Below are 27,161 nucleotides of genomic sequence, written 5' to 3'. Positions count from 1 at the left end.
AGCCTGCTCCTTCACCCCCAGCCCTGTGCTCAGTGCACTCCCACCCTCAGCTCAGTGCAGAGAGAGAGGAAGAGAATAGGCTAGAACCAGGGAGAAGGTAGGTACCCACTCTATGTGGGCAGAGCCGGGATCCCAGACCGGCAACAGGCTGAGCAGCGGGCTGAGCCGCTCTGTCCACTGCCAGTCTGGGGTCCCAGTCGCCGGCCCCGCTCAGCCCGCTGCCGGTCTGGGGTCCTGGCTGCAGGCCCCGCCCAGCCTGCTGCCAGCCTCAGTGAATGGCCCAGGCTGGCAGCAGGCTGGTGGCGTAAGATCAGCATTTTAATTTAATTTTAAATGAAGCTTCTTAAACATTTTGAAAACCTTGTTTACTTTACATATGACAATAGTTTAGTTATATAATATATAGACTTATAGAGAGAGACCTTCTAAAAAACGTTAAAATCACTTGGTGGTGGCAGCAATACCATCCAAGGTCAAGGAAAGGATTGTGCCTTGGGGAAGTTTTTAACCTAAGCTTGTGGAATATAAGATTAGGGGGTCTTTCATGTGGGTCCCCCCATCTGTACCCCAGAGTTCAGAGTGGGGAGGGAACCCTGACAGCTTCTCTTTCACTTAAACTCACTGTGGTCTGTGCTTCTTCCTCACTGACCCCATTCTACCCCTCACATTTCAGTATCAGCTCCTTCTCTTCTTCCCCTCCTCTTTGATCACTCACTCATTCATCTCACCTCACCCCTTCTTTCTCCCTCATCTAAGAGACTAGTTACACCAGTGGCATTTCCATCTAGTGGCTAGTGCTACTGTCACTACCAGCTAAATGCTTAAGCTTGAGTGGTAGATGCCCAGGCTTCTAGGGCTGATGCTCTTGGTGTTCAAACCCATAACGGGAAAGACTATTAAAGTGGTGTCCCAAAAGTGAAGGTTGAACTGCCGTGTATCTCAGATGCTTGTGATGAATTTCCCTGACAGGGTAAGTGTGTAACACACTTGTGGTTGCTGTCTCCCGCTGAAGTGACTGGTCTACACAGAGGAAAATACCTTATTACTACTATAGAAGAGGGAATTAACTCCTCTAGCTAAGATGTCTATGCCTTTAGTGCTGTAGATCCAGAGAACAAACCCCAATTACAACCCCTGAGGGGCACTGTTATGCACATGCATTCCCCTGCTTATCCTAATATGCTCACAAAGTCGCTCCCCCAGAGACATTCCTCAAGGGCTGTTAGGTCACCTGCTAAGCAGCCAGAAGAGGAGCCGTTTGTTGAGCACAAAGGAACTGAAAGGAGCCCCAGGACCCACAGATTGTTGCATCGGTAGCTGCTGGGAAGGCGAAGGAGAGGACTTCATGCTCTGAGCACCTGCAATCTCAGCTGGAGAAGCAACTTTCTGCAAGATCCCCAGGCAACAGCACCAAGGCAAAGGAAACTGTCCTGACTAGGGTGCTGCCAAGCCCAGCTCCAGCACAGGCCTCAGACAGTTGGTCTTGCATCCATCCCTAGGGACAGCCCTGACTTGGGTGGGCTTTGGTCAGCATCTTAGACAATAAGAAACAATTTATTTTATTTAGGATAGATGTTTTGTGTTAGGATATAGATATTCAGGCCTGTCTGCAAAGTCCTATACTTTAAGAATGTAGGTATAAAAGAAAGAATTAAAATCACTGTCTGCCAGGGTAAGGGCCTTCTCTCTCTGTGACAGTCTGGGGCCCTGTTCTTAGGCTAAGGCCTTTGGCTAAGCAGCAGAGGCAGCCTTATGCTGGGAAGCAACCGGTCACATCCTCCCATTCCAAACCCGGCTCCACCAAAGTTCAGGGCCGGGTCTCTCCCCCGGCCCCGCCTGCCGCCCCCAAGCGCCTCCCCCAGAGCATCCCCCATAGCCCCACCTGCCTCCCCTGGGCAAGTTAAAAGGGCCCGGGGCCCCCGCCGCCACCACCGGCAAGGCAACAGGACTAAGGCGGCTTCTTGCTCCCCGGCTCCGCTTACGGAAGCGGCTGGCACGTCCCTGCGGGCCCTGGGTGGGGAGGAGGGGGAGTGAGCGCTGGGATATAATTGGTTAGATAATCATGTTACAATATGTTAGGATTGGTTAGTTAAATTTCAGTAAAATGATTGGTTAAGGTATAGCTAAGCAAAACTCAAGTTTTACTATATAGGCTGCAGTCAATCAGGAAGTAAAGGGGGAAATGGGAACAGGGAATGGGGGTGGGGGAATTGGAATTACGTTTCGCTAAGTGGGGAATGGGAACAGGGACACAGGCAAGGTTCTGTGGTGTCATGGCTGGGAAGGGGGACACTAAGTAAGGAAATTGGAATCATGCTTGCTGGAAGTTCACCCCAATAAACATTGAATTGTTTGCACCTTCGGACTTCGGGTATTGTTCCTCTCTGTTCATGCGAGAAGGACCAGGGAAGTAAGCGGGTGAAGGAATAAACCCTCTAACATTTTGCCTGGTCCAGGAGCTGGACATGGCCTCTGCAGAAGAAGAATTGCTAGGCAGAGACGGGCTCCACCTAACGAAGAGATGGAAGAGCATCTTCGCAAGCAGGCTGGCTAACCTAGTGAAGAGGGCTTTAATCTAGGGTCACTGGGGAAGGAGACCAAAGCCCCGAGGTAAGTGGGGAAGTGGGATACCAGGAGGAAGCAAGAGCAGGAGAGCGCAAGAGGGGAGGACTCCTGCCTCATACTGAGAAAGCAGGACAATCAGCGAGTTATCTTAAGTGCCTATACACAAATGCAAGAAGCCTGGGAAACAAGCAGGGAGAACTGGAAGTCCTGGCACAGTCAAGGAATTATGATGTGATTGGAATGCCAGAGACTTGGTGGGGTAGCTCACATGACTGGAGTACTGTCATGGATGGATATAAACTGTTCAGGAAGGACAGGCAGGGCAGAAGAGGTGGGGGAGTTGCATTGTATGTAAGGTAGCAGTATGACTGCTCAGAGCTCAAGTATGAAACTGCAGAAGAACCTGAGAGTCTCTGGATTAAGTTTAGAAGTGTGAGCAACAAGGGTGATGTCGTGGTGGGCATCTGCTATAGACCACCAGACCAGGTGGATGAGGCTTTCTTCAGGAAACTAACAGAAGTTACTAGATCATAGGCCCTGGTTCTCATGGGGGACTTCAATCACCCCGATATCTGCTGGGAGAGCAATACAGCAGTGCACAGACAATCCAGGAAGTTTTTGGAAAGTGTAGGGGACAATTTCCTGGTGCAAGTGCTGGAGGAACCAACTAGGGGCAGAGCTCTTCTTGACCTGCTGCTCACAAACAGGGAAGAATTAGTAGGGGAAGCAAAAGTGGATGGGAACTTAGGAGGCAGTGACCATGATATGGTCAAGTTCAGGATCCTGACAAAAGGAAGAAAGGAGAGTCCAGTCAGTCTGGACTTCAGAAAAGCAGACTTTGACTCCCTCAGGAAACTGATGGGCAGGATCCCCTGGGAGAATAACATGAGGGGGAAAGGAGTCCAGGAGAGCTGGCTGTATTTTAAAGAAGCCTTATTGCGGTTGCAGGAACAAACCATCCTGATGTGTAGAAAGAATAGTAAATATGGCAGGCAACCAGCTTAGCTTAACAGTGAAATCCTTGCTGATCTTAAACACAAAAAAGAAGCTTACAAGAAGTGGAAACTTGGACAAATGACCAGGGAGGAGTATAAAAATATTGCTCAGGCATGCAGGAGTGAAATGAGGAAGGCCAAATCACAATTGGAGTTGCAGCTAGCAAGGGATATTGAGGTAACAAGAAGGGTTTCTACAGGTATGTTAGCAACAAGAAGAAGGTCAGGGAAAGTTTGGGCCTATTACTGAAGGGGGGAGGAAACCTAGTGACAGAGGATGTGGAAAAAGCTAATGTATTCAATGCTTTTTTTGCTTCTGTCTTCACGAACAAGGTCAGCTCCCAGACTACTAAAGCTGGGCGAGCACAAGTCCATGGGGCCAGATGCACTGCATCCGAGGGTGCTAAAGGAGTTGGCAGATGTGATTGCAGAGCCATTGGCCATTATCTTTGAAAACTCATGGAGATCGGGGGGAAGTCCCGGACGACTGGAAAAAGGCTAATGTAGTGCCCATCTTTAAAAAAGGGAAGAAGGAGGATCCTGGGAACTACAGGCCAATCAGCCTCACCTCAGTCCCTGGAAAAATCATGGAGCAGGTCCTCAAGGAATCAATTCTGAAGCACTTAGAGGAGAGGAAAGTGATCAAGAACAGTCAGCATGGATTCACCAAGGGCAAGTCATGCCTCACTAATCTAATTGCCTTCTATGATGAGATAACTGGCTCTGTGGATGAGGGGAAAGCAGTGGACGTGTTGTTTCTTGACTTTAGCAAAGCTTTTGACACGGTCTCCCACAGTATTCTTGCTAGCAAGTTAAAGAAGTTTGGGCTGGATGAATGCACTATAAGGTGGATAGAAAGCTGGCTAGATTGTTGGGCTCAACGGGTAGTGATCAATGGCTCCATGTTTAGTTGGCAGCTGGTATCGAGCGGAGTGCCCCAAGGGTCAGTCCTGGGGCCGGTTTTGTTCAAATTCTTCATAAATGATCTGGAGGATGGCGTGGATTGAACCCTCAGCATGTTTGCAGATGACACTAAACTGGGAGGAGTGGTAGATACGCTGGAGGGTAGGGATAGGATAGAGAGGGACCAAGACAAATTGGAGGATTGGGCCAAAAGAAATCTGATGAGGTTCAACAAGGACAAGTGCAGAGTCCTGCACTTAGGACAAAAGAATCCCATGCACTGCTACAGACTAGGGACCAAGTGGATAGGCAGCAGTTCTGAGGAAAAGGACCTAGGGGTTATAGTGGACGAGAAGCTGGATATGAGTCAACAGTGTGCCCTTGTTGCCAAGAAGGCTGTTACGAATTACACCTGAGAGGACACGCACACAACTGCTACGAATTACACCTGGTAGGACACGCACACAAATGCTGCGAATTACACCTGGTAGGACACGCACACAAATGCTGCGAATTATACCTGATAGGACACGCACACCAGTGCTGCGAATTATACCTGATAGGTCACGCACACCAATGTTGCGAATTATACCTGATAGGTCATGCACAGTTCGAGTCTAGGCTGAGGCACAGAAACAAAGTCCACAACTGCAGAGTTCCCAAAAGACACTAAGTTTATTACGCTCAAGCGTGGTGCCCCCCTGCTAGCCAGGAGGGGACCCTGAATACAGATTATTCAAAGGTTATATACTTTTTAGCAAAGCTTGTTGCCCTCGTGCATCGGAAACCTTAGCCAATAAACAAACCCTTGTCTTATCTACCACCTATCCCTGCTTGGTGCATTCCTCGTGCTATACCAGTATGTTAATTACACAGCATGGTCCTAAAGCCATGCATCAGTAACTTTTATTATCAGGATGGGAGGCCTCACATCAAGGCCAAGAGACAAGGAGTTAGAGACTAACAAAAACCAGATACTGGGAGTCAAGGCAGGCTGGAGACGAGGAGGAGGATTTTCACAGGGATTCAGTATCTAAGGATCACTCCTCCTGGCGTATAATGTGCTGGCATTTAAACAATGGTGGGCCCCAAACCAAAATGGAGTCACATGTGCTAACTTTTCCTTAACAGGCTAACAGCATTTTGGGCTGTATAAGTAGGAGCATTGCCAGCCGATTGAGGGATGTGATTATTCCCCTCTATTCAGCATCGGTGAGGCTTCATCTGAAGTACTGTGTCCAGTTTTGGGCCCCACACTACAAGAAGGATGTAGAAAAATTGGAAAGAGTCCAGCGGAGGGCAACAAAAACGATTAGGGGGCTGAAGCACATGACTTATGAGGAGATGCTGAGGGAACTAGGATTATTTCGTCTGCAGAAGAGAAGAATGAGGGGGGATTTGATAGCTGCTTTCAACTATCTGAAAGGGGGTTCCAAAGAGGATGGATCTAGACTGTTCTCAATGGTAGCAGATGACAGAACAAAGAGTAATGGTCTCAAGTTGCAGTGGGGGAGGTTTAGGTTGGATATTAGGAAAAACTTTTTCACTAGGAGGGTGGTGAAGCACTGGAATGGGTTACCTAGGGAGGTAATGGAATCTCCTTCTTTTGAGGTTTTTAAGGTCAGGCTTGACAAAGCCCTGGCTGGGATGATTTAGTTGGGGATTAGTCCTGCTTTGAGCAGGGGGTTGGACTAGATGACCTCCTGAGGTCCCTTCCAACCCTGATATTCTATGATTCTTTAAAAACACAGTGAATAGAGTAAGGAAGAAAGGGAAAGCTCTAGTGGCTTGGTGCTACTGGTGAAGAGAAGGCAGCTCACTCCAAACTGACTGGGGTAGCAACCCACATGGAACATGACGGGAGGAGCGTGGGTCGCAGGAGGGAAGTGTTTAGAAGAGGCTACAAACAGTCAGTCTGGATGCATGTGGCTAGAATAATAAGCTGCAAGAACTGGAGTCAGGAAACTGAAGGGAAATTTAGCAAGGTACAGCATACCTGACATACTACGCTCGGACAATGGGCTGTGACAATGATTCAATGCAAAATGGGAATTTGAGCACAAGGCCTCTTCCCCGGCTACCCACAAAGCAATGGGATGGCATAGATGGCAGTAAAAACAAACAGCCAAGAGATTGATGGCAAAGGCCAAAAACCAGGATAAGATTCCGACCTGGCAATGCTGGAACATCATAATACTCCCTTCCACAGACTAGGTAGTTGCCAACCCAGCTACAATTGCTCCACCAGTTACCACAAAGGATTCCTAACCCAGGTCAGCCCAGAACAGGGGTAATAGGATAAGAGACTTGTTGAGATTCCCTCACTTTGTCCCCCTGCCTGCAGGCCGCCGCCCTGTGTCTTCCTGCTGTGTCAGCAACAGAGTGTAGCTCTGTTCAGCTCTCAGCCTTCCCACCCCAGCTCACAGGTTGCCTACTACCCAGGTACTTCTCAGCTGCTTTCTCTGGCCTGTTGCAGCTGCTTTCCCATGGCGTAGGATTCCTTCCGAGTCCTGAGCCCAATCCTTTTAACCTCAGGTTGGGCTTCCTTTGTTTGTACCAGAGAAATTACAGAGCCCTCTACTGGCTGGCTGTTGAATGGGGTTCTTTACAACAGGAGAACATAAGAACGGCCATAGTGGGTCAGACCAATAGTCCATCTAGCCCAGTGTCCTGTCTTCCAACAGTGGCCAGTGTCAGGTGCTTCCCTTGGAATCAGAGGTGAGGGACGTACATTTGAAATCAGAAAGATGATTTACGCACAACAATCCCAAGAGCCTGGCAATGTCATCACACCCCAGTAGCAATTTGCAGCAGCTCCAGCGCTCACTCCCCGGTTGAGTGGCGGAGAGGGTATCCCAGTACTTGGGCTTAGGAGGGCAGGTTTCTGTCTGGGCCTCTCCCTGTCAAACCCCACCCCCACAAACTGCAGCAGCTCCTTCTCACACTCCCCAGTGGAGAGGTGGGATGTGAGTCTCCCAATACATCAGCCAGGGCAGGGGCCCTGGTGTAATAATGTTTCCCTGGCTCTGGCAGCGAATAGTAAACAATAGGTGCATGTTACTTACCTGGCTTAGCATCAGAATTCACCTTGTGGTACATTAACAGAGATACGGTGCCACTACGACAGAAACAAAGGGCTTGTTTATACCTAGTCACGTGGATGCCCATATCCCTGAGCCCTTCCCACAGCTCAAGGGTGCTTTGCAAGTGTAGTACAATATTTATATTATTCAAGTGAGTTATACCATCAGAGTGCTCGAAGACAAATAGAAATAGTCTGTCAGGAGGCCTGACCGGGCCAACTCTTTGGGAGCTCTGAAAATGTCACACTGGGACTGAAATGGCTGAAAGCCTGATTCTCAGAATGGGCATTGAAAATACCTGTTCTGGACTTTTGAAGAGATCTGTTCTTCTGAGACCTGTAAAAAAACAGACAGGATCATTTCCCAAGGCAACTTCTGACTTAGTTATTAAATATCTGCAACACAGACAGTGGATGGAAGCAAAGGGAATGTCTCCTGTGTCCACAAGCGACAACTTTCAAAAGTGCTGGGGGGTGCTTGACCCCCTGGCTCTGCCCCAGGCCCTGCCCCCACCCCACCCCCCAATGCCCCACCCAGCCCCACCTCTTCCCGCCCCCACTCCACCCTTGCCCTGCCTCTTCCCGCCCAGTTCCGCCTTCTCCCCTGAGCATGCCATGTCCCCGCTCCTCCCCTATTCTCCAGCCCCGGAGCACCCATGGAGTTGGTATCCCAATGGCTGTGCTAATGCTAGACAAAAGGTGATAACATTATGACGTACATTAAACACCAATCAAGGGGAGAACTATGCTTTTTTCTATGTGTTTCAATTGAGTATTTCATTTCTATCTGGTCAGTCACTTCAGAGGATCATTACAGCTCTCATCTACTACACCTGCTGGAAAAGGCTGAGGGTTGTAAGCTGAGGATCAGAGGCATAAAACTGGGAGAGAAACGTTCTATAACTGACGAGGGGGGAAGGGCTGGGGACTGACAATGCTCTACCTATATTTTCGGTAACACAAATAATAGATAATAATAATTCTCCTGTATTAGGAGACGTGGATGACCCTTTATCCAAATCAGAGCTCCGTCCCCACACAACCCAAGGTATTACATAGTTTCCATGAACTCTTAAGCACATTTTACCTCAGACACTCCTTTATCATTGAAGTGGTACCAGTGATTATCTTCCAATGACTTTACTTCAGCTGTGTAATGATCACCATGAATTGCTCCAATATGGTGACATATTCCAAAGAGCTCATAGTCTGTGTACTACAAGATAATCATGATAAAGTTCAGTAGTCAACCATCTTGTATCTTCACAACAAGAAGATTGTCAGAGTTCACAACTGATGAGGTCCTAGGGCACTAGCAGTGATGTTAACAATGAAGGGTTGGGATCATGAACTGAACCCTACATGATTATATCTGAGGAATGGGTCGTGACCAGACCACGAAGGTTTGAGTTTATGGGCTTATCTCTCCAAGGGGACATGCTCTGAGCCTGGTGTTCCCCAGATACAACTGATAGGGGAAGCCATTGAGGACAGGGAGCCAGAGGAGGAGGCCATAAGACCCTACCAGAAGATGGAAATGGTAAGTAGAGGCCCCAGGGCTCAGAGAAGGGCAAATATCAGGCTAGGGGCATCCAGCTGTATTCATAGATTTCTCCTAATGGCAAACTTCCTTCCTTCAGGTTCACAAAATATCAAACTTCCAGGCCAGGCTCAGTCCCACAGGCTCAAAGTTCATTACAATAGCCTTGCACAACAGCAGAGCTGAACTCTGTGAGGCCTGGTTAAAGAAGCTGTTGGTACATTTTCCTTCCTGTTCTTTTTGTCATTAGATCATGTAGGTAAAACAAAATAATAATCCCTTGAGAGCTCGATGGAAAGTCCATGTACTTACAAGCTGCTTGCCTGTTGTTAGCGTGAGTGAGAGGGGCACAGACACCCCAGCATTAATGTCAACCGGATCTCTCTCCAAATGGATGACCAGAATCTGAGGTAGAGTTTCAAAACAGTAGCACTGAAAGAGACAGCAGTGCAGGACACTGTATCATTTTGGCCATGCTAAAATTCCCTATTGTAGGCAGACAAGAGTAATGAGATACACGTTTATAAAAACCTTTGCCTTCTGCTTGGGCTTGCCTTTTACATTTTAACAGCTCAGCCCAGCACTGAGCACAATAGAATGTTCTAAAAAGTCCTTGCTTACCTGTGTGCTTCTTTGGTTTCCACAGCATTGACAATAGTGTTGGCCATCCCCAGTATAGGGATGTTCTTCCTGCATATCAGCCAAAGCATGATCCTATGCAGAGAAGGATATTGAGATGTTATACGGCATTACTGTGACCAAAATAAAACAGTATGGATTCTATTTGACAAGGCAATAAAGGGACCTGCCTTGGGAGAACTATAAGGGAAATTCTATGGACAGTCATTAGGGGGAAAGGTAATAGTTGGCTGTAATCCACCTTGCACTCCTCAGGTCCTGAACCCTAATGTCTGGGGGAAAAACATCCAACGCACACAGGGTGCCAATTTTATATAACTGGTTAAACTAAATAACTAAGTCAAAAGCGCAATACATATAAACTAATCAAATTAAAAGAAAGTGGGTTAATATGAAATCATCAAATTAATTTAGTAATCAGGTTGGTTAAACCACATCAAATAAACCAGCAATTCTTTATAAGCATCATCTAATAATTTGGGAAGGTGGCAGTTTTTTGTTTAAGTAACAGCCCCAAAATAACAGGACATTTTCAATCTCAATGCCAATTAATATGTTTATAGTCCAGCCAAATGGTTGGGAGGGTCAAGTCACGCCAAGAGCAATTTGAATGTGAATCACTTTGATAGCAATTCGGTAATCATGCTCAAATAAGAGGCAGTTAAAGTGATAGATCATCTCTTGCTCCCACAATGGATTACATGAGACATTCCAATGAAATTCAAGATAACACATAGCTGGTTACATTTATAATTCAAACTAGAATTTAGGTGAAATTAGCAATGTCAGGATTTTACATATTACTCCAAACCCATAAGATATATGTACACATGATCTTTCACACAGAGGGGTTATTTAACTTAGAGCTTTTTTAGATGTTCGAGGGGGGAGAAACGGTTACTTTACCGTCCCGTAACTCTCATGCTTCAAGATGTGTTGCACATGTCCGTTACGCTGTACGTGTCTTGTGCGCTGCTGCCAGAGAGTTTTACCTAGCAGTATCCATAGGGGTGGCCCCACCCAATGCCGAACTCCTCATGCTCCATAGCGAGGATATAAAGGGTGCCGTTGCCCCACTCATCCACAAGTTCCTTCACCCTGGAAACCGATGGGAGACTCCAACACTTCTGGGAGGGAGGGTGGGTGGTTAGCATCTCCCGTTTACTACGGCCACAACTAACGAACCAGATGCATGATGTAAATAAAAGTGTTCAGACCCCCTGAGGTGCCTGGTATTTATGTTCCATTCTTTTGGCCACAGTGAAAGGGGTTTGCCAGATTGTTTTGGCCAGCTGCATGATGACCTCATTTACGGGCAGAGCCACTTTCCCTGCCATAGCAATTAGTTTGTGGGTATTCTTCTCCACTAGCTCCACCGGAGGAAGGCTGCCGTTCTCCTGGGGAGCTCCTGTAGCCCCTTAAAGTCACCCAGTACTGGGTAGGGTGCCCCACCCCTGGTACCAGACCCTCATCAGGAAGACTCATGCAGGAGGAGCTGCTCTTGTGGTACCCGGACAGGTTGCAGCTCCAGAACAGGCTGAGGTAAGTCCTGAGCTGAGGTCAGTGCAAAGGCTGATCAGTGCCAACCGTGACAGGTCTCAGCACCAAAAGGAGAAGGCTCCTTCCTGGAAAATCTATTTGCATGGAAAATTGGCAAAGGACATCTGGATACTGGAAGCATCCCCCAGGGTATTCAGTAGGGCCCCTGAAAGGCTGGTATGGTACCAAGCCACAGGCGTGTCTGCCCCAAGCATCCCAATCCCTGGCTGAAGTCTTCTCAAATCCAGACTGGTGATGAGAAAGGGACTGGGAGGAAGCTCTGGACTCTCAGTACCGACATAGCCCAGAGCCTACCCTGGAACTGGAGTATTCTAAGTACCAGGATGGCACAGAACCAAGAGGGGACCGTTGACTGAGAGCTAGGCTTGCATTGAGGATGCAGCACTGGAGGAAGCATGGATGACTTCCTAGCTACTCATAACGTGTGGTGAGGAGGAGCCGGTACCAGTCCAGAAGACAAGGTAGGAGGCGGTACTGATCCTGAAGCTGGAGGTGCCAGACTAGAGTATTCTGGTGCCAATGGTTTGGGCAGCTGCACTAGGCCCAGAGGAGGGTCCTCAATCTGAAGCAAGGGTGATGGCAGTACTGACAGGCACAGCAAGGTCCTGGCTGCAGCATAGGGCTCTGGCGTAGTTGGAACAGACATGGGCTACTGACCTGGAGTGATCAGGGACAACTGCTGCATTGCAGCTGAAGAGGTAGACTGTCTCGACAGTCTCTGGGAGGGTACCAGAGACAACAGCTCAGATCTGTCTCTATGAGCCAGCACTGGGGACCGTGCTGTAGGGTACATTCTATTGTCTGTACCAGACCGATCTTCTGTAAAGGAGACCCACACTCCGGACTTCGAAGAACCTGATGCCAACTTCTTCTTATGTTTCAAGGCCAGGACTCTTCTGAAATCTTGGGCCTCAAAGAAGATAGTGCCAGTAAGGGGGATCTCCTCTGGCTCTGTCTGTGGGCAAAGCTGGGGGAGCTCTTTCGGACCAACAGAGTGCCAACGCTGACCTCCAGGTAGCCTCCATGTGGATGTATTGGAGACACTCCTCCCTCAGTCTCTTTATCCTGGTCTTGAAACCAATACAATTGGAGCACATCTCTCTAACCCAAGCAGTTGAGACAGTGTGATAAGGGTCATCAACGGACATAAGTTTTCTGCAGCCTGCACTAGGTCTGAACCCTGGGGATCCTGGCATAGGCCCCCCGACTGGGAAAATAAAAAACTAAAAAAATAAACAAAAAAACTGAACAAAAGGAAAAGCAAACAAACAAAATAAGATTTTAGAACATCAGGTGATGGGAAGAGCGCCATTGTGCACAAAGGTAAGTTTGTTCACAAGGAACACCAATGCTCCAACCACGGATGATAAGAAGGAACTAAAGGAGGGATGGGGTGTGTCATAAATATAAAGGGAAGGGTAAACCCCTTAAAAATCCCTCCTGGCCAGAGGAAAAATCCTCTCACCTGTAAAGGGTTAAGAAGCTAAAGGTAACCTCGCTGGCACCTGACCAAAATGACCAATGAGGAGACAAGATACTTTCAAAAGCTGGGAGGAGGGAGAAAAACAAAGGGTCTGGGTCTGTCTGTGTGATGCTTTTGCCGGGGACAGAACAGGAATGGAGTCTTAGAACTTTTAGTAAGTAATCTAGCTAGGTATGTGTTAGATTATGATTTCTTTAAATGGCTGAGAAAAGAACTGTGCTGAATAGAATGACTATTCCTGTCTGTGTGTCTTTTTTGTAACTTAAGGTTTTGCCTAGAGGGATTCTCTATGTTTTGAATCTACTTACCCTGTAAGGTATCTACCATCCTGATTTTACAGAGGTGATTCCTTTACTTCTATTAAAAGTCTGCTTGTAAGAAAACTGAATGCTTTTTCATTGTTCTAAGATCCAAGGGTTTGGGTCTGTGGTCACCTATGCAAATTGGTGAGGATTTTTACCAAACCTTCCCCAGAAAGTGGGGTGCAAGGGTTGGGAGGATTTTGGGGGGAAAGATGTATCCAAACTACATTTCCCAGTAAATCCAGTTAAAGTTTGGTGGTGGCAGTGGAAATCCAAGGGCAAAAGGGTAAAATAGTTTCTACCTTGGGGAAGTTTTAACCTAAGCTGGTAAAAGTAAGCTTAGGAGGTTTTCATGCAGGTCCCCACATCTGTACCCTAGAGTTCAGAGTGGGAAAGGAACCTTGACAGGGTGACTGTCCTTGCTTTCGAGCACAAGGAGCTCACTGGGTGGATGAAGCCGTCCCTAAAGGTACTGCTAGGGAAGCCACTCTGGCACTGGTGCATGAGATACATGCACCATACAGCATAGTGCACATATGCGAGCACTCAAAGAAGAACTGTTCTATAGGCACCATTCTCAGAGCAATGCTATAGTCATCTGCTGGAGTTTAAAATAAAGTGCAAGAATTCTAAGGTGGTTGTATTCCCGTATCAATAAAAGTAGGGGAAAGAAAACCAAAGCAAAAAGGTTAATACTCATGGCAGGTTTATAGCTGACACTCTGGGAGGAGTGGTAGATAGGCTGGAGGGCAGGGATAGGATACAGAGGGACCTAGACAAATTGGAGGATTGGGCCAAAAGAAATCTGATGAGGTTCAATAAGGATAAGTGCAGGGTCCTGCACTTAGGACGGAAGAACGCAATGCACAGCTACAGACTAGGGACCGAATGGCTAGGCAGCAGTTCTGGGAAAAGGACCTAGGGGTGACAGTGGACGAGAAGCTGGATATGAGTCAGCAGTGTGCCCTTGTTGCCAAGAAGGCCAATGGCATTTTGGGATGTATAAGTAGGGGCATAGCGAGCAGATCGAGGGACGTGATCGTCCCCCTCTATTCGACATTGGTGAGGCCTCATCTGGAGTACTGTGTCCAGTTTTGGGCCCCACACTACAAGAAGGATGTGGATAAATTGGAAAGAGTCCAGCAAAGGGCAATAAAAATGATTAGGGGTCTGGAACACATGACTTATGAGGAGAGGCTGAGGAAACTGAGATTGTTTAGTCTGCGGAAGAGAAGAATGAGGGGGGATTTGATAGCTGCTTTCAACTACCTGAGAGGTAGTTCCAGAGAGGATGGTTCTAGACTATTCTCAGTGGTGGAAGAGGACAGGACAAGGAGTAATGGTCTCAAGTTGCAGTGGGGGAGGTTTAGATTGGATATTAGGAAAAACTTTTTCACTAGGAGGGTGGTGAAACACTGGAATGCGTTGCCTAGGGAGGTGGTGGAATCTCCTTCCTTAGAAGTTTTTAAGTCAGGCTTGAGAAAGCCCTGGCTGGGATGATTTAATTGGGGATGGGTCCTGCTTTTGAGCAGGAGGTTGGACTAGATGACCTCCTGAGGTCCCTTCCAACTCTGATATTCTATGATTCTATGATTCTTGTACTTTTTTCATTCAGCTTCAGGAAGCTCGTATCCCGCTGAAAAGATGAGCTCTGTTTCGAGCTCAGACTTGCTGGCTGGCTAGAGGTTGCTTGCTTGTGTGATGGGATACGCCGCCATCCCACTGACAGCAATGCAAATGAGTCAATGCACTCGGCAGCAGCCAGGCACACAAGCAGAGCATGCTCTACCAGGAGAAGGGGAGCTTACAAAAGTGAAGCTGACCGCAGAGCAGGAAGGACGTTTGCCCAAGAGCAGAGGCTGCTGGAGACTGCTAAGGAGCCCAGCAGCCAGAGGAGTCTAACAACTAGGGGAGCCCAGACTGAGGCAGTGACTAGCCTTCCCTTTCTCCCCCTTATTTAGGGCACACAGACACTTCAGCCCTGAGAGGGGCTCTGGGTGGCTGCTCCCTGTCAGTGCCCTGTAACTAGACTTGATGAGCAGTGCAAGGGACTGGATGTAATTGGACTCAGAAAGGACTCTGGGAGAGAGCTCAACTCCCATGGGGAACAGTGAGCTTGCCCAGGAGTGGGGCTCCCAGGGGGAGAAGGGATGGTGATTACTTTTCTTGATTTTGAAGATGGCGGCCTGGCTGATACTCCTTGGGACTCCTCCTCGGGAGTTTTTTGGTAAATCACAATGGAACACTCGCTGTCTAAAGGCACCAGTATCATCCAGTGGTGTTTGATTGGGTCACCTTTATGCAAACATTTATGTGAGTCCTGACTAAAAAAACAATGAAAATGCAAAGCTAACAAAAAATTGAAATTTAAATCATAAGGAAAACCCCAATCACACATTCATTCATCCAAGCACACAGAGGAAGAATAGTTCCTTATTCTTCAGACAGATGCTTAACTTTTCTTTTGTATTTTGGTATTCAGCAGCTCATATCTGAATAGTGACACAAAGTATTTGTGAAAGGTCAGAATTTAACTCTATCAGAGCAAAGTCTTTTCCTCCTAAAAATGATGGTTTAGGAGTTCCTTTTTCATCAATACAGGTCTATATCTCATAATCTGAAGGTCAAGAGATTCAGAATTTGATCTGTTTTTTTCCTTATATAGAGAAGTTCACTGACTTTGCTAACAAAGGACTTTAGCCCAACACCCACAAAAACGTTTTGTGCAAAGAGCATTCATGTTTAGGAACATCCCTATTCAGGAACACACTTAGACGTATATCTTCTATTAACTTCAATGGGACTTAAACATGTTTCAGGCCATGTCTACACTACCACTTACGTTGGCAAAACTTATGTTGCTGAGGGGTGTGAAACCCCTCCACCCTCAAGTGACATAAGTTTTGCCAGCATAAGCGCTTGTGTGCAAAGTGCTATGTTGGTGGAAGAGCTTCTCCTGCCGACACAGCTACCATCGCTCATCAGCATAGAGTGGCTACATGAGCGATCTTACAGCGCTGCAGCAGGATTGGTACAGCTGTGCCGCTGTATGTTCGCTAGTGTCAACGTGGCTTAAGTGCCTTCCTATGTGGGAATGGACTTAAGCATGTACTGAAATGCTCTGCTGAGTTGAGATCCTAGAGCTGATGGTCACACAGGGGCTGTGGCAGTGGCTGGCCCAGAGAATCAAGGAGCTGTAACTGGCCTGAAGCCCTCTCCTACCACTGACTTCTGGCAAAGAACCTAGTCCCATGGCTACATTTTTCTCCTCAAATGCATCATGCGACAATAACCTCAACTACCTTGACAAATATTTGATCTAATCAAAGTAACGGAGCAGAATTAAATAACCCTTGTTTAAATCATCCATGTTTGTAGGTAGATTTAGAGAACAGGATGGCCCTAATGCTGCAAAGACTTACACATGACTTTAGTGTTATCTATTTTAAGGACAGAAGGGCCTGTTGAGATAATCTAGTCTGACCTCCTGCATAACAAAGGCCAGAATATTTCCTGCAGTAGTTTCTGATTTCTGTTTGTGCTATAGCAGCGGTTCTCAATCTGTGGGTCAGTACCCCAAAGTGGGTCACAACCCTATTTTAATGGGGTCACCGGGGCTGGTGTTAGACTTGCTGGGGGTGGGCGGCACGGCTCAGGCTTCGGCCTTGGCTCTGGGTGGCGGGGATCAGGTTACAGGTCCCCAACCCGGGGCTGAAGCCCTGGGCTTTGGTTTTGGCCCTCCCACCTGGGACGGTGGGGCTTGGACAGGCTCAGGCTTCGGTCCTCAAAGTAATTTTTATTGTCAGAAGGGGGTTGCGGTGCAATGAAGTTTGAGAACCCCTGTGGCTCTAGCATGTTTTTTTAGAAAAGCATCCAATTTTGATGTACAGCCTTAAAGTGACGGAGAATCTACCATGACCCTAGGCAAACTGTTGCAACGGTGAATTCCCCTAACTGTCAAAAATGCAGAATTGTCTAACTTCAGCATTAATCCACTGGATCGTGTTATGCCCTTGTTCGCAGAGTAAAGAACAAACCTTCTCTCAAGGTAGGTACTTACAGACTGATCAAGTCGCCACTTAGCCTTCTCTTGGATAAAGCTAAAAAGATTGAACTTCTTAAGTCTTTCACTATACGGCAGTTTTTCCAGACCTCTAATTATTCCTGTAGCTTTTTTTCCAAACCCTTTACAATTTTTCAACATTTCTTTGGAAGTATGGACATCAGGGCATATTCCAGTAATGGAGTTCACTAACCCCATAAAAGAGTGGAGCAGAAGCTCGGTTAAAGGTCTGAGCATCTCTTACTGTTGAAGAGACACCTAACCTAAATCCTCTCCAATCTACACACTTAATTGGATTTTCTTGAAATTTGTGGTGCCTCATGGAGATGGAGGATAGAGATAGTGGTCCAAATTTGGAACCATTTGAGCAAGGAGTTTCCCCCTAAAATCATGTGTTTACAAAATCTCTTGTTTTTTCTAATGATTTTTGTGCACACCTGGGACTAACTATGTCTTTAATCTTCCCCAGGTTGATCTCAGACATTAGGGATTTAACTCAGCAACTGTACAGCAGCCATTGTCCCTTAGGGATGTAATATTTCCCCAGCTATTCAGGATAAAAGTTTAGAACTCCAGCTTACTTTGAGTCTAACGGATGAGCCATGAGGGTATGTCTACACTGCAATTAGACACTTGTGGCTGGCATGGGCCCGCTATGGATTTCTATTTGCAGTGTAGACATACCCTGAATGTGCAGCAATATTAGGGCTCTGTTCAAGCTACAGGGTTTGCAAGCAGGCTGTTGGTACAGTAATGGGGTGGCTCTTACTGTGGCCATTGAACCCGATCAATACCCAAGTCTGAGCCCATGGCAGCTTTCACAGAATGAGTGTTTGTGCACATTAGCTGTTCTCTGCCTGCATTCTGCAAGCGTTCCTCTTGAAATGTTTGCCCCGGTTTAAGAGCTGGTATTTTAAAGTACTCTAAAATCCACATGCAGACTCTGATTTTAGAAGCCCTGTCACAGAAATTAGCATTAATTTTAAATGGGGAAGATGAAAGACTCTAGTAAGTAACGTAATGTAATCATGGCAATGTGGTCATGATTCAGGCTCCGCATCCATTTCCTGAACAATGGGACTGAGCACAATCAAAGAAAAACAAATTGCTGGGTCATTCAGCCAACTGATACACAGCCCCTCTACCAGGAGCTACCAGGAACAGTTAACATAAGAACATAAGAATGGCTGTACTGGGTCAGACCAAAGGTCCATCCAGCCCAGTATCCTGTCTACAGACAGTGGCCAATGCCAGGTGCCCTGGAGTGAGTGAACCTAACAGGTAATGATCAAGTGATCTCTCTCCTGCCATCCATCTCCACCCTCTGACAAACAGAGGCTAGGGACACGTGGGTTTCCAAAAGCATAGCTCTTCTATGATCACTTGCTGAATAAGGGATCCTTCTCAAAGGGATCTTTGCTCTCTGGGGGCTCAGAATCACTGAGAGCAGAGCCAGATGGTGTGTGTGGAGGGAACTGGGCACCTTTCCTTCCAGTGTTATACTTGGAGGGGAAGTGAAGCCATCTATGTCCTTTCCCACTCCCCTGCAAGAACCACCACTGCCCAACAATTCCTCCCATGGCTGCTCCAACAGGCCAAGGCAGGAGGCTCAGGAGATCCCCTTCCCTGCACTGAGCCCTGTTTGGGGGAAGGAACCCAGAACTCTCCTTCTTCCCCAGGCTGCCTCCAGCAGTGGGCTCCAGGCTCACCCTTCTCTTCAGTGCTGCTGCTCCTATGGAAGAAGAGGTCAAAGCAGTGCATGAGAGTGGGGGGGAGAGGGGAGGGAATGAGGGTGTCATAACTGTGCAGTGGAGGAAGTAGGAGGGCTTCAGCTGCGACAAACCATACCCACTATTTCTATCCCCCACTTCAAAATGTGCCCCCAGATGACTCCGTCTAAGTTTCTGTGTTGTCTGCCCAGTTCCGCAACCCATGGGATCCCTGTCAATGCCCACCCTTCTGTGGGAAGGAGAGTTGGTAATGGAGGACTGCCCTCAGAAGGGCAAAGGGGAAGGGTGGTAACGCTTAGTAGGTCTGGGACAGTTTGTGTGGTGTAAACTCAACGCCTGAGTGTTGGCAGCATCTGTTCACTACAATTGACCTAAACCTTAGCAAAGCGAAGGTGTTAGACTGTCTCCTACAAGGCTCTTGTATTCTGTTCCCTGAGTGTTCAGTAACATCTGCAAGGGGAAAGGGCTAATCTGTGTGTCATTGACATGTTTGGGCATCACGCAAACAGGGCAGAGTTAAGTGTGCTTTGTGGGGATGGCTGGTAACTTAACTCTCCATTTTATGGTCTTCAGAAGTTCGAGTGTAGCTGAACTCAATGTTCTGGAAGGGCACAAGGACAACTGGCAACCTTCATGGCACATTAACAAAGTTTTGAGGCAGTTAGTATAGAGGTAATACCACCTTCCTACTTCTGGGTGAGATTCCTCTGCTCACACATCTAGCAAGTAAATTAGCCATCTTAGCAACATCCCACTGGGGGCTCATGTTCAACTGGTTATCCACCAAGTCCTTTTCAGAGTCACACCTTTTCAGGATACAGTTCCTCCATCCAGTAAGTGTGACCTACATTCTTTGTCCTTAAATATATGATCTTACATTTGACTGTATTAAAAGACACGTTGTTCAAATTAGTCCAGTTTACCAAGAGATCCAGATTGCTCCATGCAACTGATCTTCCTTATTATTTATCACTCTACCAAATTTTGTGTCATCAGCAGATTTAAGCAGTAATGCTTTTATATTTTCTTCTACATCGTTGATAAAGATATTGATTACATTGGGGCCTCATTAGAAACACACCTATTATATTAGAATTAAGAAAGAGAATTAAAGCAGAAACCATCTTCAATTTTTTAAAATAAATGAACAGTTGAGATCAGCAAATTCCCAGAAGTGCATTAGACCCAATTTGTGGGGAAATTTGGAAATGGACAAAACCAAGGTGGTTATGCAGAGCTGAATGCAAAAGTTAGCATGCACCCACACTTAATTTTCTTTTGAATCCCCCAATTCATGGTGAGATTTGGATATAAAGTTCCAGCATTCAGGGTACTTCCAGGAACCTCCCTCCCCCTTAATATATATGGAAAGAAGCTTGAAGACTTCCTATTTAAGGTTTAACTTTAGCCAGCAGATCTGCCTTTGTAGCTTACCCAGAATTCCTAACAAATACCAGGATATTTTCCTTACCACAGAATAAAGCGCACAATTAGAACTTTGTTTCTGAACTGAGACACAAATACTCAGATTGGATTTCTTCAGCATCTTCTGATGGTGGCATCCATGGCAAGTGATGCGGTGGACCATTTTCACCTGGTATAGCTAGTAAAAGAATGACAAGTTATAAGTGTTTCTGCCCATCTAGAGAGATTCAGTCCTAAAGGTAATGCACAGAAATGCCTTTTATCTGGGTGGTGGTGGTGTTTCAATCTTCATCTTCCCAGAAAACCTCCCCAGTAACAATCAAAGGGGTTTCTGACTTATATTGCCTTCTGAGAGCAGAGCCAGCCCTATCTGCTAGAAATAAGGACCACACCACACGTCTAAGAGCACAGGGATTTCCCAGTCTGTCTTACACTGGAAGCTTGAAACCCACAAGGGAGTCTCCTGGGGAGATGGGATCTTTACACAAATGATCATTGCTTTCTTCTGCTCTAAAACAGTGGTTCCCAAACTGTTAGAGGGGGTTCTTGAGAAAAAATTCCCTAATGGTGGACAGAGCTGTCCATAGGGATCCCAGACAGCATGGGGCCAGCAGCCAGGAGCCTTGGGGACTTCCAAGAGCTAAGCAGATCAAAGCAAGCATATCTATCACACTGAGGAGATTTAAACTTCAAGACTCCTTATATGAAATAGAAAGAGGTGTATGTTTTTTGCTGCTTTTAAAATTAAATAGGCAGCTAGTATTGTTTTAAAAATTATTATGAACAAGTTTAAACTTTGTAGTAACGTGCATTGTTTGCCTGGACTGCTCAAGATCTTACTGCTTGTGTAGGAGAAATTCTTTGAGTTGGCTTCTTAAATATCTTCATGCTGTTTCACATCTGATACTCCTTGATGAAACATAGGAGCCTTGTCTTATAACAGATTATTCAAAGGGATACAAGCTATGAAAGTGAGATCTTGGAAGAGTGTTGCTGTTTTCATAATGTAATAAAAATACTGTAATGATAAATAATAATTAATAATAAATAGTGTGAAATAAGCATGTCATAAAAACAAATTTTATATTTCCAAGATCACTGCTTTTATAATTTATACTCAGGTAAAGGAGAAAATCCCTGGAAATATTCATTTTTAGGAGGAGGTTCACGAGACTTGACATTTTAGTGAAAGGGGTTCACAGGTTGTTAAAGTTTGGGAACCACTGCTCTAAAATAAAGTCTCACATTTACACTTGCAGAGAAGATGAGTTACCTGCTGAATATCTTCTTTGTCCTCAATGATTTTATTCATCAGAAGCTGGAAACATTCCTTCACATTTAGCTGCTGGCGCACTGTACACACACAAATCAGAATGATCAACGCGTAACTGTGGTGGCTGGTTCCTCTGTTCTGTGGTGGCTGAGAAGAGCTGCTAGCCCTTGGGGCAGTGTCTTCTGCCCATTTCCATTTCTCCTGGGCTATTTTGGAGGAGCCTCTTTGTTAAGATGGCAGAACTCGCATGCACAGTCAGAAAACGGGGCTGGATGGAACCCTGTAAAACTGTCTGGCAGCTGCCACACAGTTACCACCTTTGTAAAACATGACACACTGAGACCTTTCAGTACCATTTAAAACATCCAGAGGAGGGTTCCCCAGCCTGCTGCCTATTCCACTTTGCTAATCCCTGGGTCAGTCCCTCCCAGAGCACACTTGGTGCCTCTGAGTAGAAATGCAGGCTGGATATCAAGATTCTCAAAGGCCAAGGTCTGTGGGGTGTATTCACTATGTAGAAGGGGGAAGTAAAGGAGAAGGAGGGGGACTTTGGGAGCCTTTTTATTTGCCTGAGAAAACTTTCTGGATTCGCAGAGAGGCAGGGGAGCTAACAGGGGAACAAACAAGAACATGCTGGGGGCTCACAGCAATTAAGGGGAGTAGCATGACAGTCTGTTGGGGACTGGGGAAACAGTAGTGACAGGGGCCAGGAGGCAGAGAAAGAGGAGATGATGGAACTTCAGGAGATTTCAAATGAACATCCAGACTTCTGGGGTTTGTCCAAATTGAACCACTGGCCCTTTTGATGTTCACTACGAGTAATAAGGAGACACTTCAGCAACAATACTTGTCCCACAGGAACAGAGGATGGGAAAGGACCTCTTGGGTCACTGAGCCCAGTCCCCTGCTATCACAGACAACTGCATCATATCATCCTGCTCACAAACTTCTCATGCTCCATTCATATCCCTTCTCAGCTTTCCTTTTGCTAGGCTAAACAAGCCATGTTCTTTTAGTTTCAAGGGAGGTTCTCCATTCCCTGATCATCTTTGTAGCCTTCTCTGTACCTATTCCAGTTTGAATTAATCTTTCCTGAACATGGGTGAAAACTAGGGCTGTCAATTAATCACAGTTAACTCACGCGATTCAACTCAAAACAATTAATCATGATTTAAAAAATTAACTGCAATTAATCATAGTTTTAATCACACTGTTAAACAATAATAAAATACCAATTGAAATGTATTAAATATTTTGGATGTTTTTCTACATTTTCAAATATATTGATTTCAATTGCAACACAGAATACAAAGTGTACAGTGCTCACTTTATATTATTTTTATTAAATATTTGCACTGTAAAAATGATGAAACAAATGAAATAGTATTTTTCAATTCACTTCATACAAGTACTGTTGTGCAATCTCTTTATCATGAAAGTGCAACTTACAAATTTAGACTCTTTTTGTTACATAACTGCATTCAAAACCAAAACAATGTAAAACTTTAGAACCTATGAGTCCACTCAGTCCTACTTCTTGTTCAGCCATCGCTCAGACAAACAAGTTTGTTTACATTTACAGGAGATAATGCTGCCCACTTCTTATTTACAATGTCACCTGAAAATGAGAACAGGCATTCACAAGGCACTTCTGTAGCCAGCATTTTAAGGTATTTATTTGCCAGATATGCTAAACATTCATATGCCCCTTCATGCTTCAGCTACCATTCTAGAGGACATGCTTCCATGCTGATGATGCTCATTAGAAAAATAATTTGTTAATTAAATTTGTGACTGAACTCCTTGGGGGAGAATGGTATGTCTCCTGCTCTGTGTTTTATCCTTATTCAGCCATATATTTCATGTTATAGCAGTCTTGGATGATGACCCAACACACTTTGATCATTTTAAGAACACTTTCACTGCAGATTTGACAAAACGCAAAGAAGATACCAATCTGAGATTTCTAAAGTTAGCTCCAGCACTCGACCCAAGATTTAAGAATCTGAAGTACTTTCCAAAATCTGAGCGGGACAAGGTGTGGAGCATGCTTTCAGAAGTCTTAAAAGAGCAACACCCCAATGAAGAAAATACAGAACCTGAACCACCACCAAAAAAAAAAAAATCAGTTTTCTGCTGGTGGCATCTAACTCGGATAATGAAAATGATCATACATTGGTGCACACTGCTTTGGATTGTTATCGAGCAGAAGCAGTCACCAGCATGGATGCATGTCCTCTGGAATGGTGGTCGAAGCATGAACAGACATATGAATCTTTAGCGTATCTGGCAGGTAAATATCTTGTGACACCAACTACAACAATGCCATGAGAATGTCTGTTCTCACTTTCAGGTGACATTGTAAACAAGCAGTGGGCAGCATTATCTCCCACAAATGTGAACAAACTGGTTTGTCTGAGCAATTGGCTGAACAAAAAGTAGGACTGACTGGACTTATGGGCTCTACAGTTTTAAATTGTCTTATTTTTGAGTGCATTTTTTGTACATAAATTCTACATTTGAAAGTTCAACTTTCATGAGAAAGAGATTGCACTACAGTACTTGTATTAAGTTAATTGAAATACTATTTTTTTACAGTGCAAATATTTGTAATAAAAATAAATATGAAGTGAGCACTGTACACTTTGTATTCTGTGTTGTAACTGAAATCAATATATTTGAAAATGTGGAAAACATGCAAAAATATTTAAATAAATGGTGTTCTATTATTGGCATTATTAACAGCGTGGCAAATGGTATTATTAACAGCATGATTAATTGCACGATTAATTTTTTTAATCACTTGACAGCCCTAGCGAAAACTGTACACAATATCCCAGATCAGGTTTGACCAGTGCCTTGTACAATGGCATTAATAGTTCTCTCTCTCTCTCTACTAGAAATACCTCGTCTGATACATTTTAGGATTACATCTTAGGTCACCCTGTGAAGAACTGTTTTACCAGAATCTGTGAATGCAAGAACCACATAGCATAGGTCTCTACAGAGCCCTCTTACCATTGCCCATCTCGAGGGCTCTTGTAATCTCAGTGGTAGGTGATGAATCACCAGTCATCAGCTTTTTAAACAGCTGTTGCAGATGGCACGCAATGACGGAGTCACCAACATTATCGCACCTACAAAACACCAGAGAGACACATAATGAATACATCACTTCACAGGTAGAATCCAGGTGCTGATGCAAAGGGAAGTGCAGCAGTGCCTGCAGGAGAAAGTGTGATCTCACCAGGTCTGGGTTGGATTCTCCTGGTGGAACTGTGAGAGGAATCCCAGAAATGAAAGAACAGTGAAATCACCTCTAGGAGGATCTCTCTGGCTCAGAGTTACAATGTGTTAGCTCAGGGGTTCCCAAACAGGGGGCTGCAGCCCAAAGATGGGCAACGACACAGTTCAAGGTGGTCCGCCATGGGTGGAGTTGCCCCCCCAAACTGCATATGTTGGCGGAGTGGTGGCCAACGATGGCCCCCACCCAGGGCTGGAGGAATCTAGCAGTGGGTGGAGGGCGATGACGAGAAGGGGCCAGCCCTGAGAGTTGGTGGCTTCCAGGGTGGTTGGAGAAGACTGGAGAGTTTGCAGCCGTTCCCGCTCCGAGCTGCTGCACCTTGTGATCTGTGGCTGTTGGACCCCTGAAGTATCTGCCCCAGGACCCAGCCAGGGACCTGGGCTCAGCGGTGCCGCTCTGTTTCCATCTGGACAATGCTGGGATTGGGACTGTCACAGGTAACGGCCAGGCTCGGCCTGAGTGCCTACCTCTGCCTGGCACTGGCAGCCCCTGATCCCTTCCCTTGTTCCTGGGCAGGGGTGCCCATGAGGTGCACCGGGCACCGGGTGGATGACCGGGACAGGGCTGCCAGGTGACCAGCTCAAAACTGCTGAAGCGGAGGGTGTCGGCAGGGCCTGGCCATGCATGCCCCAGCCTGCAGTGTTCCCTCCCTGACAGAAGCGTGCTAATAGTAGGCGGCAGTGTCGACTGCAGCTGCATGGGTGGGCTACAGGGAAAAAAGTTTGGGACCCCCTGCATTAGGGGCTTGTCTACACTACCGCAGGGGATCGATCTAAGTTACACAACTTCAGCTACGTGAACAGTGTAGCTAAAGTCGATGTACTTAGATCTACTTACCGCAGTGAAGACACCGCGGTAAGTCCACAGCTGACGCTCTCCCATCGACTCTGCCTGCGCTCCTTGCTCTGATGGAGTATCGGAGTCGACGGGAGCACACTTGGTGGTCGATTTGTTGCATCTAGACTAGATGCAATAAATCGACCCCCACTGGATTGATCATTGCCCGTTGATCCGGCAGGTATAACCAGGTTCATCTCAGAAAGGTATAACCAGGTTCATCTCCTCTGGCCCTTTTCAGTGCCCAGCTATTCCTAGGCTTTACCAGGGCAGGTTCTCTGGAACTGGATTGCTGATCCAGCATCCCACGGCCAGCCACACAACAGTCCTTACCCCACCCTCTACTAGTCACTTGCAGACATGAAGGCAGGTAACTGCTGCCTCATTTCCTTTTCCCTTCCCCTGTAGCCTGCTACCACTTCCAGTTCCTTTCTCTTCCCCTCCCCGCCACTGCAGGTTTCCTTCCCTCTCCCACCACACCTGGCACAGTGCTGCCCTTTCAGTCTTGTCTCAATGGGTCAGTCTTACAGTGGGTCCCACAGCACCAGAACCATGGAGCTATCCAGAATAACCACACGTTGCTGATGTAACCCCAGGGTTTATTGTGAACACCCCTCACCTGAGGATGGCCTCTCTGAGCTCTCGCGTGAAGAAGAGACAATGCAGCAGGCTGTTTAAATAGCAGGTGCAGCTTTGGTTACGCAGCCCCACATACATCCCTGTAAACAGAATCTATGTCAAATCCAGTGATATTTATGTATAATTTTTTAAGTAGAACAAATGATCACAAATATTTTAACAGGTAAACTCTGGTTGAAGTGCTGAAATATGGTAGAGCTGTTCATCGAAGTTAATATTTGGTCTGTGTGAGCTGTAGGAAAGGTGCAGGACAGCCTTTGCAAACGCTCTTTCCTTCCTCCCAGAATTGTATTGCTTGGAAAATAGGTCTCTATTCAGCCCCAGCCTCACCCCATCCAGTGCCTTTCTTATCTGCTTAGGTGCTTTTGTGGGCTGGTTTGAGGTTTTCTAACACAACCCATGATGTTCCCAGGCTCCACATTTATGGCTTCAGGAGGAATTGTTGTTTGCTCCCAGAAAAAAAATCAAAGCTTCTATTTTCTTTCTGAGCCCCAGTAAGACACAAAAAACAGTTCCACAAAGACTGAGGCATAATTCCCTTAATAACCTCTCTATCCTAGATTGTGTATTCAGGACACCCAAGAATATCTGAGTAAATGCCTGACAAACTTTCATTCACTAAACTCTGACACTAACCCAGGTAGTTGCATCAATACTCCAATTGTTATTTTGCTGACACAGTGTATTGGGCACGGGGACTCACACTCATGCTTGGTGCCCCAGAAAGTTCCTGTGTTTTGTCCAAAAACAGCCACTCAACAGCGATAAATCAATCAACAAAGCCAACAAATAAATAACTGGGGAGACAAACTGAAATGCCC

The 27,161-nt window shown here is 46.1% G+C and overlaps 1 protein-coding gene across 1 annotated transcript in view; it reads right to left on the bottom strand.

The window, feature by feature from the left end:
• LOC125638251 (uncharacterized) overlaps positions 1–27,161 on the bottom strand; it is a 96,792-nt gene continuing 69,631 nt past the window's right edge. Inside the window, exons 21-30 of the mRNA XM_075129186.1 lie at positions 26,321–26,420; positions 24,579–24,697; positions 21,561–21,640; positions 20,334–20,465; positions 9,707–9,799; positions 9,398–9,517; positions 8,633–8,761; positions 7,845–7,882; positions 7,529–7,581; positions 1–1,534 (exon numbers count right to left, since the gene is read on the bottom strand). Of these exons, the coding sequence (XP_074985287.1) occupies positions 1,470–1,534; positions 7,529–7,581; positions 7,845–7,882; positions 8,633–8,761; positions 9,398–9,517; positions 9,707–9,799; positions 20,334–20,465; positions 21,561–21,640; positions 24,579–24,697; positions 26,321–26,420 (929 nt within the window). The 3' untranslated portion in view covers positions 1–1,469. The remainder of the gene's footprint in view (positions 1,535–7,528; positions 7,582–7,844; positions 7,883–8,632; positions 8,762–9,397; positions 9,518–9,706; positions 9,800–20,333; positions 20,466–21,560; positions 21,641–24,578; positions 24,698–26,320; positions 26,421–27,161) is intronic.

This window comes from Caretta caretta, chromosome 6 (assembly GCF_965140235.1).
Source record: "Caretta caretta isolate rCarCar2 chromosome 6, rCarCar1.hap1, whole genome shotgun sequence".
In the NCBI taxonomy this organism is placed as follows: Eukaryota; Metazoa; Chordata; order Testudines; family Cheloniidae; genus Caretta; species Caretta caretta.
This window is presented reverse-complemented; position numbering and strand designations above follow the sequence as displayed.